Genomic DNA, 20738 nt, shown 5'->3' with positions numbered 1-20738 from the left:
GTTGACATGTCGTGGGGTTGTTAACCAATGTCATGAAACAATATGTGTACTGACAGTTTAATGAGAAACTACTTGTTCTGTAAACCTTCACCTAAAATGCAATAAAAAAAAAACACTAGATGATCCATATATTATTTTTCTTGCAAAAGACTGGCTTTCCATTATAGCGAGTGGGGTGTAGGCAGGAGTGAAAGAGGATAAGGAGCAGATGTAGTTGATAACAATGGATTGTGTTTTGCTGGAAACCCAAAGTCAATCCCAGGATTGAACAGTCCCTACAGCTAATCCTTAGAGTGGTTGGAAAGAGGGAGACAGCCACGGGCAATCTCTAGAAGCCACATTTGAACCTCACAAAAGCAGAACATGCTATATATCCCTCGCCCAGATGGAATACTATGCAGTGTTTAAAAATGATTCAGAGAATGACATAACAATGTTGAAAATACATTAAGTATTTTCCACAAATTGGGCACAAATGATAACTACGTTCTGGTTATAACTATTACAAAAAAAAGATGCATAAGGGGAAAAAACCTCTGGTAGGTAATATATCAAAATGCCAACAGTGGTCATGCGGAAATAGTGTAATTGTGAATAGTTATTTTCTTCTCGCTATTATTGACTTTTTTGTTTGTTTCACAACAAGGTCATATTACTTTCATCATTTTTTAAAAAATTTCTTTTTATTGTACTTTAGGTGAAGGTTTTCAGAACAAAAATTTTCTCATTAAACAGTCAGTACACATAACTTTCATCATTTTTAAAGAAACAAAATGATTTACTGTCTGGAAATGGGATGTGTGTATTCACATTCCACACAGGAAGGGAATCACAGGGAGGGCCCCAAGGGGATTTGTGACAGCTGGGCTAATGCTGATCCTTGTCCCTCCTCCCCTCTTTATTCCTGCTTAGCATCCATGTCCCAAAACGCAGATACCCAAGGGGAAAAAAATAAAATTTTTGTATTAAATGCCAGAAACATGAAATAAAACTATCCAAAATTCATAAAATCAACAACATAAACTGACAAATGCTCATCATGGCTCCATTTGTTTCCTCAAAGTACAAATTAATTGCCTTTCCAAGATAGAAAATGAAAAGAAAGAAAAAGACGTGCGCGCCACCTGGTGGGGAAATTTATCATTGTCATCTTGAGTTTCTTTCTCTTACCCAAATCATGCCAAACGCACACCGCGCAGCACCCAGGCATCATTATTTTTCCCCTCCACCTCTTTTGCTAGTCTGGTGGCATAAACTACCCCCCACACTGAGAGGACCCCGTCTCACCTTGGGGTGCTCCTCGGGTACGTGTTGCTTGGAGAACTTGGCCAGCTGCACAAGCTCAGGGATGACCTCCTTGACATCGTAGCTGTTGGTGCAATTCACCAAGATGGTGGCCACCGAGTACAGGATGGTCTTGTCGCTGGACTAGAGGCATGGAGTAGGGGGACGGGCAGGAAGGAATCTTTAGAGCAAACCTCTGCTTTCAAGATGGCTCACTCACATGGCTTGGTAAGTTGGTTTAGGGAGCGTGTGGCTGGGGTAGCTACCTCTTGGAGGGGAAAAAGAGAAAACAGCACAGAAGGAGAGGAAGCTGGTCCTGCTCATAAAGGGCAGGTAGAAATTTATTCTGAAGTCTCAAGAGAGGAGCCCTGGTGGGGCAGTGGTTAAGCACTCTGCTGCTAACCAAAAGGAGGGCAGTTCAAACCCAGCAGCTGGTCTTCGGGAGAAAGATGTGGCAATCTGCTTCCATAAAGATTTAGTCTTGGAAACCCTATGGGGCAGTTCTGCTCTGTCCTATAGGGTCACTATGAGTTGGAGTCAACTCGACAGCAATAGGTTTGTTTTGGGTTTACTCTCAAGACTGCGTATTCCCTGAAAGTGTGAATAGAAGTCTCCGTTTCTTGCTTAAGGTCCCTGGGTGGCACAAGCAAGTTGCACTTGACTACTAACCTAAAGGTTGGCATTTTAACCCACCCAGCAGCATCACAGAAAAAGGCCTGGCAATCTACTTCCATAAAGATTACAGCCAAGAGAACCCTATGGAGCAGTTCTACCCTGTAACACATGGAGTTGTTATGAGTCGGGATCAACTTGATGGCACTGGGTTTGGTTTTGGGGTTTTTTGGGTTCCTTGCTTTGCACCTCCTTCAAAATCTCAGTCCAATATGCTTTTCCTGTCCAACCAGGATGCAGATGGGGGTGGGAGCTGGGCATTCTCTGGTTTGGCCCTGGTGGAAACTTCCTCCCACACCCCCTTCTTTTGCTGGTGGAAAAGAAAGTTGGCCCAGAAAAGGAAGGAGAGTGTGAGAAGCGGGGGAGCCCGGGAAAGGCTGGGCTTTCCTTCTTTGTCTCTCATACCTCACTTCCAAAGTCCCCCAGGAAAAAATACCGTCCTCCTGTTCATCCTCCCACTGCCTGGAAGGCATGAAGAGTTGTGAGTCCAGTTTACAGTCAGGTAAAATGAGGGCCAGAAAGAGGAAATGACCAATTCAGGTTTATACGGGGATATGGGTAGAGTCAGGATGAGACTCAGCAGAAGGCCCTGTAGGCCTGGATCTAGAGGGAACAGTAGGCTTTCCCTGAGGTCAGGGGTCAGGGCCAGACTTGCCTTGGCCAGCTCAAACATGGCCTGCAGGGCAGGGATGTCCTGGACAAAGTCGTCCTTCACGTCAGCATCCAGCGTGAGATAGGCCAGGCCCTCCACCGCCCAGTGCCGGGTCCGGGTGTCTATGGACGCATTGCACAGCCACCTGGAAAGGGGAGGGAGGAGTGCTGGAGGAAGGGTGCCAACATTCAGGTCCGGAGAGTAAAGTGACTTCAGGGCAGTGGACAGCAGGTGAGGAGCCTTTCATGATCTAGAGTCCACTACAGTACCCTAGTGATGCCCACAAGGAAGCCAAGGAGGAGATGCCATCCCCGAGGACATACAACCCCCTTACTTGCGACACTGTTTGGCCAGCTTCTCTGTTGACCCTTCAGCAAATTGCCTGAGACCATAGTCTGTGCCGCCCGCAGAGCCAAGCTTACAGAGTCCCTGCAGAGGTGGGAAGACAGAGGACACTCACAGGATCAGACACTAGGCTTAGGGAAAAGACCTGTTCACATGGCTCCCTGTTGCCAGAACACCTTGCCCCTTTTTCTTTGCCTGGATAAGCCTCTATGTTTGATACAAAACCCAGCTCAGGCAGCACCTCTTCTGAGATGTCCTACCTGATCTTTCCAGATTATTAGGGCTGACGCCCACAGAGCTGGAGGTCTTTACCCTGCCTTCTTTCCTCCACTATTTCGACCCCATGGATGTTTTGTTTCTGCCATTTTTAAAAGCCAGCACAAGATAATGTCAACCACATCCAAAATGGCACAAAAACTGGCAGAGAAATCAGATCCTGCGGATAACAAATTTAGATGCGCAAAATGTTAACCAAGAAAAACTGGACTCTTGTTGGGAAAAAAATTTCTTCCACGAGAGAAAACTCACCAGGGCAGAAGCTAAAATTAGTTTTAAAAAATTCAGATGAACAAAAAAATGAATCAATGACTCAAATATTTAATGTTTACAAGAAAAAGGAAAGATCGATAAAATAATTTCAGGAAAATTAAAATGGAAGCAGGCGTAACCGTGCTATAGCCCAACCCACTGCTGTCGAGTTGATTCCAACTCAAAGCGACCCTACAGGACAGGGTAGAACTACCCCATAGGGTTTCCAAGGAGCACCTGATGGATTCGAACTGCTGACCTTTTGGTTAGCAGCTGAGCTCTTAACCACTACATCACCAGGGTTTCCTATATAGAAACTGATTAAAGAAATAAACTGACCTTTTGAAGTTTGCTCCGAAAATACTTTCTGGACAAAAGTCCATCTGTGCTGGTGTCGTTCCCAAGCACAGAGGTGGATGTACTCTGCTTAAACAGCAGGGTCCACCTTTCTGAACTGATGTTCTCACAGCCCCCTGTACGCCTCCTGTGGTAGAACTTACCACCCTATTCCGAGGGGCCCATGGATGGGTCTATGTGCCCCTTAGAACATGAGCTCCCCAAGATTAGGAGACACGTCTCATTCACCCTGGTGCCCCTAGTGCCTGGCACGGTGCCTGGCACGGTGCCTGGCACTGGGGAAGTGGGTAGTACTGAGCCCACTCACCACCAGCGTGCGGATCTTGATTTTCTCATTTTTAGTGGTCTTGTAGATCTCCTTGAGCAGCGACACGCCATTGGTGATGATGAAACTGGCGCGGCTGAGCTTGGTGGAGGCATGGATGAGGGCCTCCACAGCCACCAGCTGGTCCTGCTCACGCTCCGAGCCACACAGTGCCACCATCATCTCCATCACACCTTTCAGCCCCAGCAGCTGGTTGCCCAAGTCGAAGGGGCCCTGCAGGATCCCTGACACTGTCTGGATGGCACTCACATTCTTGTCCATGTCCTGGGGGTCAAACTTGCCCCTGAAACAGAGGAAAAGGGTGGTCAAGAGAACTGGCCCAGTGGAGTGAAAAGGGTGTAGAATTTGGAGGCAGACAGATGTGGATTTGCATCCAGGCTGCACCATTCATGTCCTGTGTGACCTCGGGCAATTCACTGAACCTCTCTGAGCCTCAGCTTCTTGATCTGTAAACTGAGGATAGTACTACTAAGTCTTAGTATTGTAGTGAGGTTTAAATAACATAAAAAACATGTCATAGGCTGGGTCCCCAGGAAGCACACTTTGAGATGGAGATTCACATGCATGAAGTTTGTTAGGGAGAGCTCTTGGGATCAAAACCTGTTGGGGAAGGATAAGAAGGCAGGCCTAGGGAAAGGGAGGCATTGGGCTGCAATACAGTCAACACAAAGCTTTAGCCTGCACAGACTTCTGGAGCTGGGACACCCTTTAGAGCTGTTCCTAGTTGGGGCAAGGGACAAGTTATCGGATGCCAGCTGCCCTGGGAAAAGTGAGGTGGCTCTCCTCAGCTGAGGCAAGTCCAAAAGAGAGGTGACAGCTGAGAGCTGTTAGCTGACAACCTTCCCAGCAGCTGGGGGCATAAACCCTTCAGTCCTGAAAGAGGTCTGGTAGGCAACACAGCATCCACAACAACATGAAAGGGCCTAGCATGGTGCCTGGCAGCTCTATTGCACGCAACGTGGTTGGCTCACAACGTGGCTGGGGACAGTCACTCCCCTGTCTGGGCTCAGTTCCCTCCCCTGCCCACTGAGAGTGCAGGCAGTGGCATCACTAGAGTTGGTGTCACCCAGTGCAGTAACTCATGGTGTCACCCCCATGCTAATTACCACAAAATTGTAGCTAAAATACCAGAAAATTTGACAAAATCAGCGACTATAAAAACAATGGCAGCAACAAAAACAACAGTGCGTGCTTGTACAGAAAGGAAAGACAGAGTAAAGGCAGTGTCTCCACCCACCTAAGACTCACCTAGGGTGCTTTTTAAACATGCAGCTTCCTTAGCCACACCCCAGACTGCTGACTTATAGAAGAGGGGTCCCCCGGAATTGGGATAAGCTCCCCTGGTAATTCTTATGCACAATAAAATATGAGAATTATTGGAATAAAGGGTTAAAAGACCATGCAGCAGTGGGAAAAGAAAGGAGAAGACACATTAAGAGAAACAGAGACCCAGAGAGAGCATCTGAGGCACACTGATGACGGAGCAGCAAAGAGAAGACCCAGGAATTTGGGCTGCTGAGGGCCTGATCCCCTGTCTACTCTCTGCAAGACCACCCAGTTCTTAAAGTCTTGACAGATCCAGGTCTCCCTCCTTGACAAGTTGACGTCTATTCCTTTCAACCACAGGAATCTGGGGTAGGCTTAAAATATGTCCAAAAATTATTTGACACTCTTCCCTTCAAAAAGTGGAACCCAATTCTCTCCCCTTGAATGTAGGCTGGACTTAGTGACTTGCTTCTAATTCACAGAATGCAGTGGAAGCAATGGTGTGTAACTTCTGAGGCTAGGTGACAGAACATGTTGTTGCTTCTGCCTTCTCTCTCTTGGACTGCTCACTCTAGGGGAAGCCAGCTGCCATGAGGTGAGGACACTTAAGCAGTCTGTGGAGAGATCCACATGGTGGAGGGCTGAGGCCTCCTACTAACAGCCTTATGAGTGAGCCATCCTTTGGAGAGGGAGGAGCTGAGGCCTCCCACCAACAGCCATGTCCTAACCTCCGATACCTGTGAGTGAGCCATCCTGTGGAAAGGTCCACGTTGGGAGGAACTGAGGCCTCCTGCCAACAGCCAGCAACAGTGTGCCAGCCATGTAAGTGAGCCACCTTGGGAGCAGATCTTCCAGCCCCAATTAAACCTTCAGATGACTATAGCCCCAGCTGAGAGCTTGACTGCAACCTCCTGAAAGACCCCAAGTCTATACTACCCAGCTAAGCCACTCCCAAAATCCTATCCCACTATGAGATAATAAATTATTATTGTTGTTTTAAGCTGCTAAATTCTGGGGTAATTTGTTACACACCCATAGATAACTAATACAGAACCCAGCCCCAGGCCTCTGGGGAACTCACGTGATGTACTCCTCACAGATCTTGCGGAAGTGATCACGCTCTGGGTCGCAGCGCAGGTCATCGTAGAGCTTGTTGATGAGGACAGAGGCAAGCATGCGACTGTTGTCAGTCAGGGGCAGGCAGGACGGCAGATCTGGAACTTGGCCCACCACCTTCAAGATCTTCCTCAGGCCTGCAGGATAAACAGCAGCAAATATAAGATTACGGCTGGGCTTTGTCTTTGTAAACACATGCCTTCACTCAGTAATGTCTTATCTCCAGCCCTCTCTTTAGGCAACAGTCCATTCACAGTGAAGAGTACTGGTTTGGGGCCAAGAGACCCAGGTTCTACACCTGGCTCTGCCCCTACCTCGTCACGTACACTTGCACAATTCACCTTCCTCTCTGGGCTTCTATTTTCACATTTACAAAATCAAAACTAGTTGATCTCGAAGGACTCAACAAAGGTGACATCCTGCGGGTTGACGCACATTCTTTTTCAAATACTATTTTATATTTGCTTTTCCCCTTGGCATCAGTTTCCTTACTTGAAAATGGGAATTCTACTACCTACCTTACAGAGTTTGAGGAGTTAATGAGATAATGTATGGGAAGTGCTTAGGGCCAATCCAGACACATTCCTATCACTCAATAAGTATTAGCTATAGTGATTTACTATTATTATTATCCCTTCCTTTCTCTTCTGTTGAAGAATTTTCATTGGTTTCCTATTACCCATCAGGATAATTCAATGGTCATGTATTTGTTAAATAAACGAATGAGTGAGTGAATAAATAAATGAGCACCTTCTAGGCACTGGCCACCGAAATTAAAAACGCAGCCCTGACCCAAAATAACTCACAGTGCAATAGGGAAGACAGACATATAAAATTACAATAGGTGTGATAAATGTAGAGTGATAATACCGCACATGGGGTGAGTCACTCGGATAAAATAAGAGCTGCGATTAATTTTGAGTACTTAGGGGAGATTTATACATGTTACTGTATTTAATCCTAGCAATAACCTACTAGTTAGGAATCATTACTCTCATTTTGCAGGCACAGGAAACCAAGACTTGGAGAAGTCAAATAAGTTGCCCAAAGTCACGCGGCTGGCAAGTGATATAGTGAGGACATTCTCCCAGTAATGTCCGAGTTATTACTCAGGTGATGTTAACTGTGATGCTATGCTGCCTCTGGGGCAGCAGACAACTTGATTTCAGAGCCAGGTTTTAGAGGTGGGTAGGTCCCACATCTGCCTCTGACGTGCTGGGTGACCTTGGGCAAGTCCCTCTGGGCCTCAATGTCTCTGTTTGTAAAGTGGGGGAGAGGTTGCTTTGGAAGCTTTGAGCCCCTCCAGCTCTGACATTCCAAGTCCTGTGCCTCATCTCCTCTCCACTCAGCACACAGAAAACCCAGAGTCTTTCATAATTAGTTGAGCTTGGCCAGACCTCAGGTAGAACAGGTAAGTGGCGGGGGTGGGGGGATATTCTAGGTAAACACTGGGAGGCATGAAACTGGGTGTTAACAGGCAATTAGAAGTGCTTGGTAGGGCTGGAGAGTAATAAGAAGGGCTGATGAGCCAGTCCAAACTCCCAGCCTGGCTCTCAAAGGCCTCCATCAAATGCACCTGCTCTACCCCCATCACCTCCTCAGTCTCATCTCCTACTCTTCCTTTCCATTCCGACCCCACACCTTTGAGCATCTCATTTCTTTTCTCATGGAACACTCTAGACCTCCTCCTTGCCAGTCCTTGTCCCTCTCCTAATTCAAAAGCTCACTTCAGGCTTGACATCCTGATCACCCCCCTACCCAAGCCTCCCCGCCTAGTTTGTACTATGTATAATCCTTCAGCATTGCAGCATTTTATTTGTATACCAGGATTTTAAAATCCACATTATTTTTACCCCAGTGCTATTCATTTGGTGCCCTTAAACAAAGGCACAGAATAACAAATATTGCTCCCCACTACTCCCCATCCCATAAACCATATGGTTGGGCCTAGATCCTAGTGCAGAGAGAAGAGCTGTACTATAGATGCTCAGCCTTCTTGATATACGCGGAGGAGTCAGGGCCAAGAAAAAAAGGAAGGGGGATGGGAGAGATCTTTAAGCACTAGACTCATTTGCTAAAAGTCTAAATACTTGTGCATACGCTTTGCTGAGGCCTGTGAAAACCAAACAAGGGGAGTGCAGTTAGCAAAACATAAGATATTCCAAGCTGGTAAGGGCTGATTTAAATCTTTTAAAACAGGGTATGGTCTACATATCATAAAACACATGGGAGAATCCATCAGAGCTGATTTTAAAGTCACAGGTATGATTCCTGAACAATTAAAGAAGCTGATTCAGCAGAAGGGGAAAACCCTGGAGTTAACAAGGTTAGTGGGTATCTTCTGGAACATTTTTGCTGTGCGTTGTATAAAGTATACTTGATGCTATTCTCCCCCTTCTGTAAGGCCTGTGAAATATTTTGCCAACTGTGAGACATCAGGAATGTCGCCCCCATACTTGGTGAAGAAGTCCTGCATGGTTTTTGCCCTCATTTGTTAGGTAACTCCACTCAGATGTTTTTGGGTGTGTTTGGACACTTTCTGGGTGTGTTCAGGTTCTGAATTCACAGCCTTGACCTACATCAGCCCAATGACGGATCCTAATATGTAAATGTCTTTTCCTGCCTTTTCAGTCTGGACTGAAGTCTCCTCCCAGACAGGTACCCTGGTGCACACTCAAAAAGCTGGAGTAAGCCCCAAACCCTCCCACCTGCTCACCGTTATCCACCACAAAGATGGTGCGCGAGTTGTCGTGAATGGCGAGGTCTTTCCTGGGGATATTCTTATTGAGCAGATTCAGGGCCTGATCCCTGCCCTGGCCAGACACCTTCTTACTGGCCAGCATGTCCAGCAGGTGGCTTGTGATCAGCTTCAGGTCCTTCTTGGAGTCTGAGTAATGAGAAGACAAAGGTAAAGAACGAGTAGCAGGGAACCTCAGATAGATAGGAATGGCTGAGGCTTCTAGAAGGACTCTGGAAATATTGAATCCACTGCTTCCTAGATATTTCAATTTCCTGAGAGCATACAGTGTCCCCTACCCCACCCAAAGCCCAAAAAGGGAGAGAAATCCATAGATAACATCCTAAAGGGTCCTCTAGCCACCTCTTGTACACTGACTTCTACAGTAGGCCATTTCTTCCTTGAATAGCTCTGATTCTTAGAAAGTTCTTTCCTTCCCAGGCAATGATTGGCAGGAATCCAGGGACACTTTATGCAGCTTTTAATACACTGACTTAATAAAATGTTCTCCCAAAAGGAAATTCATCTTCCTTACAGATATTTAACTTCCCATAGACTCAGGCATGCTGGGGGCCTGATTCAGACTCTTTGCTTACAGCACCAGGACTTCCCTGCCCACTGGTGGATCTTAATAGGCAAGTGTCTTTTCCTGTTTTTGCCCTGTCTGACCTCCCTGAGACATGGAGATTTTTACTCTCATTCTAGATTGGAGCCCAAAGGTAGACAGGCAGAAAAGTAAAGGAGCTTCAAACCATGTCAGATAAATAGCAGATGAAAGGATGGGGTCATATAACCTAGGGAAGGAAAAGATGTAAGTAGACATGGTAACTTGTTTCCAGATAAATAAAGGAATATCATTAGGATGAGATAATAGACTGGGGCCATGGGTGGGTGAAAGCTACAAGGAGATACATTTGAAATAAATTATTTGTTTGTATATTTATTTATTTACTTGTAGCTGTCCAACATTCACATCTCCCAAGAAAGTTGTGGAAGACTATACATTAATGGCCCTCAACGAACCACATTTCTCAGTATTCACGCTCTTGGATAACCCCCTCCTACAATGGCCCTTGGTTGATCATGTGACTTGCTTTGGCCAATGGGACATTAGCAAGTGTGACACAACCAGAAGCTTAAAAAGCACTTGCACACTAGGGCTTGTCCTTTTAGAAACCTGTCGCCATGTTATATAGAAACACAAGTTAGCCACCAGAGAGGCCACAAGGAAAAACACCAAGGTTCCCTGGTCAACATATCTAGCTAACCACCAGCCATGCCAAGTAAGAATCTTGGACCTTCCAACCATTCTAGCTGCCATCTGACCATGATTGCATGAGCGAGCCCAGGCAAGACTGGCAGAACCTACAGAATTTTGAGAGATAATAAATGGTTGTTGCTTTAAGCCACTAAGTTTTAGGGTGATTTCTTACATACAACGGATAACTGAAACGAAAGTTAGATATTTCTGCTAGAAATTTATTCTGGAGGCATTCAAACAAAGGCAGAGCAATTATTTGTCCATGAATGTGGGTGGAAGAGACCCACGGATTGATTGAGAAATTGGATCAGAATCCCTCTAAAGTCCCTTCTAATGCTGAGATGCTACGGTGGAGAACCAGAAGCTCAGAAAAGGAAAGTGGCTTGCTCACCATTACAATAGTGAGTCAGAGCCATACTAAGAAATCCAGGTCTCAAGGTTAATATTATTAAATTACAAAGAACTCTTATAAATCAATAAGAACAACATCATTATGCCCACAGGAAAATAGATAACAACGTGAATTAGCCATTCAAAGACAAGGAAATCCAAATGGCTAATAACGAAAAATGGTCAATCTCACTAGTAATTTTTAAAAATTCAAACAAGGAAAGTATCTTTCAGAATGATATTATTCAAATCTAGTGAGAGCATGATGATACAGGGACTCTCATCGGCTGCTGGAGAGAGTACAAATTGATGTACCCTCTGAAAAAAGAATTCGAAAGTATGATGGAGAAAGAAACCACCTTAAGTATATTCATAGCCTCTGACCTAGCACTCTCGATGCTAGGAATCTATTCCAAAGAAATAATTAGAAAAGCAAACATAGGTTTATGTAAAGAATGGCTAATAACATGTTTTTTATACGCATGTAAAACTGGAAACCATCTAAATCTCCAATAATACACAACTGGTTAATGAATCATGATATGTCCATACGATGAAATATTATGTAGATTATTTAAAATCAAGTTTTCTGTGAGTAAACCTGCCTTCTGTGACCCTTCCAACCAGAGGAAGAACTTCTAAAATGAGGCTCAGGACCTAGATTTGCAGAAAGAGGCATGAGTCTATGTATGCATACATGTATGAATGAAATAAACATAAAATTAATCATTATTTAAGACAAAATAAATCTTTTTAAGAATATTAAATGGTATACAATACTGAAATATAATGTTCAGTAAAGAAATAAACGAAAGGATGCAAAACTATCCACAGTAGAATTCCGCTTTTGTTAACTCTGTGTATATGGACGGATAGAAAAAAGACTGGAAAAGTACACATGGCAGTGTTATGGTTGTTATCTGAAAGGAGTGATTACAGGAATTTTTTTCATCTTCACATATTTCTATATTTTCCCAAATGTATCCAATAAGCATCTGTTACTTTTATAATTAGAAAATAAATAGGTTGTAAGAATAAAACCAGGCCACCTCCACTTACTGGAAGTGCTCAGTCTGAGGTGGTAACTGACTCTCCCTTTACCCCACCATCTTGAACCAAAACTAAAGACTGTCTCCTACCCAAAACCAGGGCCTCCTCCTTCCCTCGATGCTGTCGCTTGTCCTCCCCAGACAGGGAGTCAATGATGGACTGGAGCAGGTTGCAAACAGCCAGAGACATCTCCTCATTCTCCACGGCCATGAGACTACAGATTCGGTCTATCCGGACTGCGTGGAGAATCACCGTGGCCTAGACCCCAGCAAGAACAACAGTCAGCTCCCTTGCTCCTCCCTTCCGGCTGCCAGCAGGCTAGGAGGTGGATGCTAACTGCCCCCGCCCCACTCCATGCAGTAGTGAAATAAGCCCAGGCAGCCAATGCCTCTCTTGGAGCCCATGGTTTGGGAAGACCCTTGGCAAAGCCACGCCCCCTTCCAGAAGTCTAGAGCTGCGCTGTTCGTTAGTGCAGCCACTCGCAACATGGGGCTGTTGAGCGCTTGCAATATGGGGAGTCCAAACTGAGATGTACCTGAAGTATAAAACACACACGGGATTTTGAAGACTTAGTATGACAAGATGGTCCCTAGGCAGCATAGACAGTTTGCACTGGACTAAAAGGTTGGCTGTTCAAACCCACCCAAACGTACCGAGGAAGAAAAGCCCTGGCGATCTCCTTCAGTTAAGATTACAGCTGAGAAAGTCCTATGGGGCAGCTCTACTCTGTAACCTACGGGGTCACCATGAATCGGAATTGACTCAACAGCAACTAACAACAACAACACTATGACAAAAAAGAACATGAAAAGGGAGAGTGACGAGAACAAGATACAAGGAAAAGATTAGTCTAAAGGACTAACTGTCCACAGCTACCAAGGCCTCCACCAGACTGAGTCCAGTACAGCTAGATGGTGCCCGGCTCCCACCACTGACTGCTCTGACCGGGGTTAACAACAGAGGGTTCTGGACAGAGCTGGAGAAGGATGTAGAACAAAATTCTAACTCCCCAAAAAAAGACCAGATTTACTGGCCTAAAGGAGACTGGAGAAACCCCGAGAGTATGGCCCCCAGACACCCTTTTAGCTCAGTGGTGAAGTCACTTCTGAGGTTCACTGTTCAGCCGGGGAGTGGACAGCCCCATAAAACCAAATGGGACTAATGAGGCACAGCAGTCCAAGGTCAAGGACTAGAAGGCAGGAGGGAACAGGAAAGCTGGTGATAGGGAACCCAAGGTTGAGTAAGGATAGTGTTGATATGTTGTGAGGTTGTTAACCATTGTCATAGGGCAACATGTACTAACTATTTAATGAGAAACTATTTTGTTCTGTAAGCCTTCATCTAAAGTGAGAATAGCAGCACAACTGGAAGAGCGTAGTTGATGTCACTGAACTGTGCGTGTAGAAATTTTTGAAATGGTGTATCTTTGGCTAAGTATATTTTCACCAAAAAAAAAAGGTCAAGAAGGGAGAGGGTTGACGTGTTGTGGGGTTGTTAACCAATGTCATAAAACAATATGTGTACTACTATTTCATGAGAAACTATTTGTTCTGTAAACCTTCACCTGAAGTACAATTAAAAAAAAGGATAAAAAAAAGAACATAAAATATCTCAGTAATAATTTTTATATTGATTAGATGTTGAAACAATTTTTTTGATATCTTGGGTTAAATAAGATAAATTATTAAAATTATTTTCACCTGTTCCTTTTTACTTTTTAAATGCAGTGGTTAAGAGCTACAGCTGCTAACTAAAAAGTCAATGGTTCGAATCCACCAACCACTCCTTGGAAACCCAACTGGGGCAGTTCTACTCTGTCCTACAGGGTCACTATGAGTCAGAATCAACTAGACGGCAACAGGTTATAAGAAATTTAAAACTACACATGTGGCTTACATTACAGTTCTATTGCACAGCGCTGGCTCCTCCCTCTCAGTTGCGGGTATTCCTCCTCCACCAACCCCCTCACCAAAAAAAACAAACCCATTGCCATCAAGTATATCCCGACTCATAGGGAACCTACAGGACAGAACAGAACTGCCCTATAAGGTTTCCAGGGAGCAGCTGGTGGATTCTAACTGCTGACCTTCTGGTTAGTAACCAAGTTCTTAACCACTGCGCCAACAGGGCCACAAATCTGAGAGTAGACAAAGAGGGGCATCTTCCCTGTCCAGAGAGATCAGTGTCCCCTCCCTCATCCTAACCACCCTTGCCTCCCTTTGTCATAGTCTTTGCCTTCAGCTCTGGCTTATAAAACACTTTCAATAATCTTATCTTTCCTTCAAAACAAAAAAACTCACTGCCGTAACGACCCTACAGGACAGCGAAGAACTGCCCCCATACGGTTTCCAAGGCTGTAATCTTTACAGAAGCAGACTGCTACATCTTTCTACCACAGAACGGCTGATGAGTTTGAACTGTTGACCTTTTGATTAGCAGCCGAGGGCTTTAACCACTGCGTCACTAGGGCTCCTTTACCTTTGCTTAGTTAGACTCACTTCCCGTTCAAAGGAAAAGGAGGGGCACGCTCTCTGTTGAATCCAGAGCCACACAACCAAGGTTGGGGGGACACTCTAGACTGCGCATCACAGCCCTGCCCACATGTCATCCTCCAGATCCTTGGATGGGCAGCCATCCCACACGAAGCACCTCCATACCAGGCCCGCACCCTAGATCGGTGGCCAGTGCACATGCCCGACAGGGTCCGCACTGCAGCCAGCACCAGCTCAGGCCTTTGAGTGTCCAGGAGCTGCAGCAACAGGGCCACTCCGTTGTTTTGGAAGATCTTCTCAGCGCCCGCATCCTCACGGCCCAGGACAATGAGGTTGTTGGTGGCCTGAAGGAGGAAGGAGACAAAGGGGGTCTTAAGGGAGGTATGGCTGCCAAGACCTTGGCCCTGGGCCAAGTACAAGGGCTGTTCCAAGGGTGGGGTCTTTCAAACATCTTCATATCTGTTGAATTTATAATCCTACTCCTAGAAGCTTAGCCCAAGCACGTAATTCAAAAGAGGAAACAAAGTAACTTGCATAAAGATCAGCTTGATGAAATATATTGCAGCCATTAAAGTCGTAAATAGGAAGACTACAGAACAAGTTGGAAAAAAATTGGTAAGCAGAATCAGAACTGTATGTTCACTTGGATTGTGTTTATGTTAAAATAAAACTGTATTTGTGCTTATGGATAAGGACTACAAAAAAAGTAGAGAAATGAAGAAGGTTTAGGTAGAGAATTATTTTTCCTTTTAAAATTTTCCTTTAGGAGTTCTGTAGGATGGTTTTGAGCCCTGGTGGTGCAGTGGTTCGGCTGCTAACGAAAAGGTCCACAGTTTGAATCCACTAGCTGCTCCTTGGAAACCCTATAGGGTAGTTCTACCCCATCCAATAGGGCCGCTGTAAGTTGGAATAGAGTCGTCGGCAATGGGTTACGGGTGTAGGATGGTTTTGTCATTGTATGTTCATTGGTTTACCTGTTCAGGGTAACTTGAAGTCAGGGTTCTCAGGAAAGTGGAGGGTGGTGGAGAGAAAGAGAATTGGATGAAACTAGAAATCCCTGGGTTTGAGTTCTGGCTCTGCTATGTGCTAGCTGTGTGACCTTGGGGAAGTCACAGCACCTCTCTGGGCCCCAGATTCCTCATCTGTAAAATTAGGCTGCTGAGCTAGTTTCCTAAGTACTCCCCCCACCACACTAAAGTTTTCCACTTGAGGATACATGTACATTAAATGCCCACCCCCCCACCCCCAATCTAGAGCAGGAGGCAGCAAGCAGGATGAGAATTGAGGGGCCTAGGGGAAGAATTCGTGGGGCAGGAGGAGAGGAACGAGGTGGGAAAACAGATGGGAGAGAATTCCAGGCAAGCAGGACCAGAAGCATCATCACTCTCCATCAGTCAGGGGTTTTATATTTTTCAAAGCACTTTCATGTATAACAACTCATTAAGTCCCCACAAGGGTTTGTTATGGAAGATATTTGCATATTATATGGATTTATTGGCCATAAAACCAATAAAAATTCCCAGGCATTGCTTGTCAAGTTCTTGTAAATGTGAAACACTCAAATGTTTAATTTTCTTTCCTCTGGAGAAAGACTAGAAGGGAACATAAAAAAATGAAACAAATTTGGTTAACAGGATGATATTATGAGTAAATATTTTAATATTTCAAAATGACTTCTTGTGATTTTTTAAATGGAGTGAAACATTATTTTAACATGTCATTGTTTTTCTCAGGGTTGGGACTAGGGTAAGGCAGGTGAGGTACTCATCTTGGGTGCAAAATTTAAGGGGATGCCCAAAACTCAATAATTGAGGTAAATAATATTTAACCCAATATTTTAAAAAAATAAAAATTAATGCAAAAAAAATCCATAATGAACAAAACATCAAAAGTTTAAATAAAGATAGGAACGAACCCTATACTTCGATGATTGACCTCACTTGACTCACCCTAATCTCGGCCCTTTCTTAAGAGTTTACTGCTCTGTTTTCTAACCTGCTAACTTTTAGCCAATTTTCCTCCTGGATTTTCAAGGACACCCCTCCCCCTGTGCCCCTACCCTGTGGGGACATTACTGTCCAGAGACTAGGGGTGGGGCCTGCAGGAGGAATACCTGGCTGGCCCAGAGAGTGCCCTCTGCTGGTTGGCTGGCACTGTCCAGCTCTCAGCTCTCACCTTCTCCAGCTTCTCAGCCTCACTGTTCTCATCCAGGAGGATCTCAAACATCTTCTGTACCCTCAAGTCTGTGGAGAACTGCACACGGAGCTGAGGAGAGAGGAGGCGGTGGGGAGACAGGCAAGTGTCCGCATCATTTCAGTCTGCTCCTCATAAAGTTCATCACAATAAATATTACAGTGTCTACTCTGGGCCCTGGCCCATTCATTCATTCATTTGTTTAACAAGTGTTTACTGAAGAACTACCATGTGCCAAGCACTGTTCTAGAAACCGGGGATAGAATGGTGAACAAAACCACGTCATTGCCCACAAAGTTTGCAGTCTAGTTACATGATCATCACAACAGTCTTGGAAGGGAAGAGATCATGACATCCGTTTTAGAGTCTAGTAAACAATTGTTGTTAGCTGCCATCAAGCTGGCCCTGACTCATGGTGAGCCTGTGCATAACTGAATGAAATGCATAGGGTTTTCATTGGCTGATTTTTGGAAGTAGACTTCCAGGCCTTTCTTCCTAGTCTATCTTAGTCTGGAAGTCCCACCGAAACCTGTTCAGCATCGTAGCAACACACAAGCCTCCACTGACAGACTGGTGGTGGCTATGCATGAGGTGCATTGGCAAGGAATTGAACCCAGTCTCCTTCACTGAAGGCAAAAATTCTCCTACTGAACCACCAATGTAGCAAATATTTAAATATGGGCTAAAACAGAAGTATGTCTCCAGGATCAGAAACCTGAAGCAGCTTCTAAGCACCTGTTCAAGCAAATTAAAACCTTATGTTTGGATTTCTAGTCCCTCGCACTGCCCACTCCAACCCCAACGCTCTGAATCTCTCATGAAACCACCTGGCTGATCATCACTCCCCATCTCGCCAGTTCCTTCTGCATCTCCCACCGCTTGGTTCTGCCAGTCCTCACTCTCTACTCTTCCATCCTGGGGCTCATTTCCTTCCTTCCAGGGTCTCTCATTCTCCTGCCCCTTCTCGGATCGCTTGTTTATTGGTGTGTCCTCAGCCCTGAGTCTGGACTGTGAACAGTATGCTGTGGTCGCACCACAGGGCTACCCTAACACATGGGAGTTACTGAGTCTTGGAGCAAGGACCTGAGTGATCAATTACCCTCCTGCTCTTACAGAGGGGAACTCGACACCCCAACGGGGAGCTCAGAATATTGGTATCTGAGCTAGGCCTAGGATGCAGGTTCCTCACCTCCCATTCAGGTTCTCCCCACCCCAATCCGTTTTCCTTGAAAAGATCTCATGTCCCTCCTGGCTCCTGGCTCTCCTCTCTCTCCCATCAATACTCCCCAATTTCTAGTTCTCATGCCTTTGTCTTCCTAGAAAGAGAGGAAGATCATGGTGCTGATGTACTAGATTACAGTTTAAAAAAAAAAAAAAAAAGCATCCGTCTAGAATTTAAATGTAAAAGACCTGAGCTCTAGTCCTGGCTGGCTTGTGCCCTCAGATAAGCCTCTGCCCTTCTGATTATTCAGAGAGGTCCACCACTTGGCTGTCCTGGGGAATCTACCTGTGTGTCACCTGCTCTTTCTGTCCAAGACTGTGGAGGTAGGGCTAGCCCTGCCCTGATATCCTGCTCCCCTACCCCATGGTCCCTGCTGGAATGGGTGGGGGTAAGCAAGGATTGTGGGAAGGCGGCTGGCTCACCGTTTCCTGGATGCTGGTGTTGAGCCTCCTCAGCGTCTCCTGGAAGTTCTGGTTCCTTGGCTCAAGGGTGGCACAGCGCTGCACATCCTTGAAGGCCTGGTCCAGCTTCCCCAGATGCTCCAGGGCCTGGCATCGTCGATACAGGGCCTTGACGTCTGAAGAGTTGATGTCGATGGCTAGCGAGCGGAGATAGCAGGGCCTTAGGGGGCTGGGCTCAAAACCACCCACCCCTACTCCCGCTGCCCCCAACTCCAGCAACTGTACTTTTGCCTGACTTCTGTGTTTTCCTTGGAGATTATCCACCCTCCCATGTGGGCTACTGGTCCATAGCTCCCCATCACTGGGGAGACAGTAAGAATCCTAGAGTCTCAAGGTTGGAGGAGAGCTTAAGGGTTGTCTTGTCCAACCCCTAATGCTTGAGTCCCTGCTACATGATCCCTGCCAGTGCTCATTCAGCTGACGATTGCACACCTCCAGCAATGGGGAGCTCCCCACTTCTCAAGGCAGCCAGGCAGCTCCATCAGAAAGCCTGTCCCCCTTCCTACCTGAAATATATATCCCTGTGACTTTGTCCTTTTGTCCTAAGCCCAGCCCTGGAACCCCAGGATGAAATCCAATCCTCCCTCCTTGTGAAAGTCTTTTAGGTATGCGAAGGCGGCTCTCCATCCCACCTGGAAGTTCCTTTCTCTTGGCTAAATATTGCCACTTCCCTCAACTGCTCACATGACAGGTTTCTAGTCCCTTCTCAGGCTGATTCCCTCCCTTATAAACTCACTCCAGACCATCTGTCTCTCCTGAAAAATAGTAACCAAGAGCAAACCCAAAATAGACCTGTGCAGAGGTGAACCTCCTTCGTTCTGTACATTATTTCCCTAAAAATGCAGCCCAAGGAAGTCTTCCTATTTTGATCATGGGCTTAGGTCTACACTCTGTTGTCAGCATTAACTTATGTTTATTTCTCCCCAGTGTCTGTGGAACAGACTAGTGCCTCACTCAAGGGCTGCTGGTCACAGCATCTCAGCCAGCCCGGAGCCCCAGGGAGGGGCCTGGACTGATTTGCCTCTTTCCAGGGAGCCCCAGCATGAGCATCTTCTACCTCACCCAACAAAGTAGGGTGTGTCTACTACCGGGACCAAAGGATTTCTGGAAACATTCCTTTAAGACAGAGAGCTGCCCCAACATAGTCAACAAGTAATTGAGTTTGCAAAAATGTGACTTAGGTATGTCCTTTGCCTAACGGATGAACCACCTGAAGCTCTCCCTACATTGCCAGGCTGGCATTTATAATCAGGAATTCCTTCACATGTCAGGGACAGGAGGCCAGGGACCCAGTGGGGAAACCAGGGGTGGGGGTGTGGGGAAGTGATGGCAAGGTCAAAGGCAGGGGTAACTCACCTCTTGAAGCATCTGAAGCTGCCTGAATGTAGCTCTCCTGAGAAATGGGGAAGAAGACTCGGTTAATATGGGCCCAATGCAGAGATAGCCAGTGTCCCCGCAGTAAGGGGAGAGGGCTTGCTGGGGGAGCAACACAGGCCCAGGGGAGTTGCCCTCGCTGGGCATGGAAAAGTGGGTGACTTTGGCACCAACCAGGTCAACCTGTGTTTGAATCCTATCTCTTCTACTCACTACCTGGGAGATCTTGGGCACGTTAACTAACCTCTCTGAGCCTTGACTTTCTCATCTGCAGTACGGGGATGAGAACAATCGCCTCACAGGGCTATTATTAACATGCCGTGGGGTAACATGAAAGCACGCAGCATGGTGCCTGGCCCAGAGATCTTAGTTCCCATCAGGCTGATTTGGATTAGGATGAATTTCTGTCTCTATTGGACTCTCCAAGGGCGTGGGTCAGGGTTGTCCCTTGAAGGAAAGGAGTGGGAGGCATCCTCCTCCAGCCCGAGGGGTTCAGGTGAGGGGGCTGGAACAACAGATGCTGGCCACCCCAGCCCTGGCCCAAACCGTTTTCAGGGCACAGGCCGCCCGGTTCCGGTAGAGTGTGGCCAGCAGGGCCTTATCCTTCGTCAGCTTCAGGGCCTGGTTGTAGCTCTTCTCCGCGGCCTTGTAGTCCTGGACCTGGAAGTGTTGGTTCCCTTCCTCCTTCAGCTGCACTGCCTCTGCCTCCGCCATCTGCCGGGAGAGGAGCAGCTCAGTCTCACCAGCCCCTCACTCTAGATGAGGGCTAGGCTTCTGGTCTGGGGTCCAGAGCTCCAGGATCTTCTCCTCCTCCAGGAGACCTCAAGGGTGAGGATTCTGCCCAGAAGGGACCCACCCCAGGACTCCCAATTCCATTGCCCCAGAAGGACATAATGGCTCAGAGCCTGGCCCAGGTTGAGAGGGGTCCTAGAGTCCTTGTGCCTGGTCCTCTGTCCCTCCCAGCCTGGGCAGGTGAAGCCCCCCTCCAAAGGCCTGAACTCTCATTGCAGTTC

The 20738-nt window shown here is 46.4% G+C and overlaps 1 protein-coding gene across 3 annotated transcripts in view; it reads right to left on the bottom strand.

Annotated features, from left to right (window-relative positions):
- UNC45B (unc-45 myosin chaperone B) overlaps positions 1-20442 on the bottom strand; it is a 38107-nt gene extending 17665 nt beyond the window's left edge. Inside the window, exons 1-12 of one of the 3 annotated variants that reach the window (XM_004385425.1) lie at positions 20272-20442; positions 19708-19744; positions 18313-18488; positions 16651-16740; positions 14652-14819; positions 12073-12241; positions 9262-9432; positions 6511-6682; positions 4146-4446; positions 2943-3037; positions 2612-2753; positions 1288-1428 (exon numbers count right to left, since the gene is read on the bottom strand). In XM_004385425.1, the coding sequence (XP_004385482.1) occupies positions 1288-1428; positions 2612-2753; positions 2943-3037; positions 4146-4446; positions 6511-6682; positions 9262-9432; positions 12073-12241; positions 14652-14819; positions 16651-16740; positions 18313-18488; positions 19708-19744; positions 20272-20439 (1830 nt within the window). In that variant the 5' untranslated portion in view covers positions 20440-20442. Of the gene's footprint in view, positions 1-1287; positions 1429-2602; positions 2754-2942; positions 3038-4145; positions 4447-6510; positions 6683-9261; positions 9433-12072; positions 12242-14651; positions 14820-16650; positions 16741-18312; positions 18489-19707; positions 19745-20271 lie in introns of all 3 variants that reach the window. The other 2 variants (XM_012558126.1, XM_012558127.1) reach the window with 2 other exon arrangements.
- Between the last annotated feature and the right edge of the window lie 296 nt (positions 20443-20738).

The sequence above is a fragment of the Trichechus manatus genome, unplaced genomic scaffold (genome assembly GCF_000243295.1).
Source record: "Trichechus manatus latirostris isolate Lorelei unplaced genomic scaffold, TriManLat1.0 scaffold00138, whole genome shotgun sequence".
NCBI classification, from domain to species: Eukaryota; Metazoa; Chordata; class Mammalia; order Sirenia; family Trichechidae; genus Trichechus; species Trichechus manatus.
Note: the sequence above shows the minus strand (reverse complement) of the source record. Positions and strands in the feature narration are given on the sequence as shown.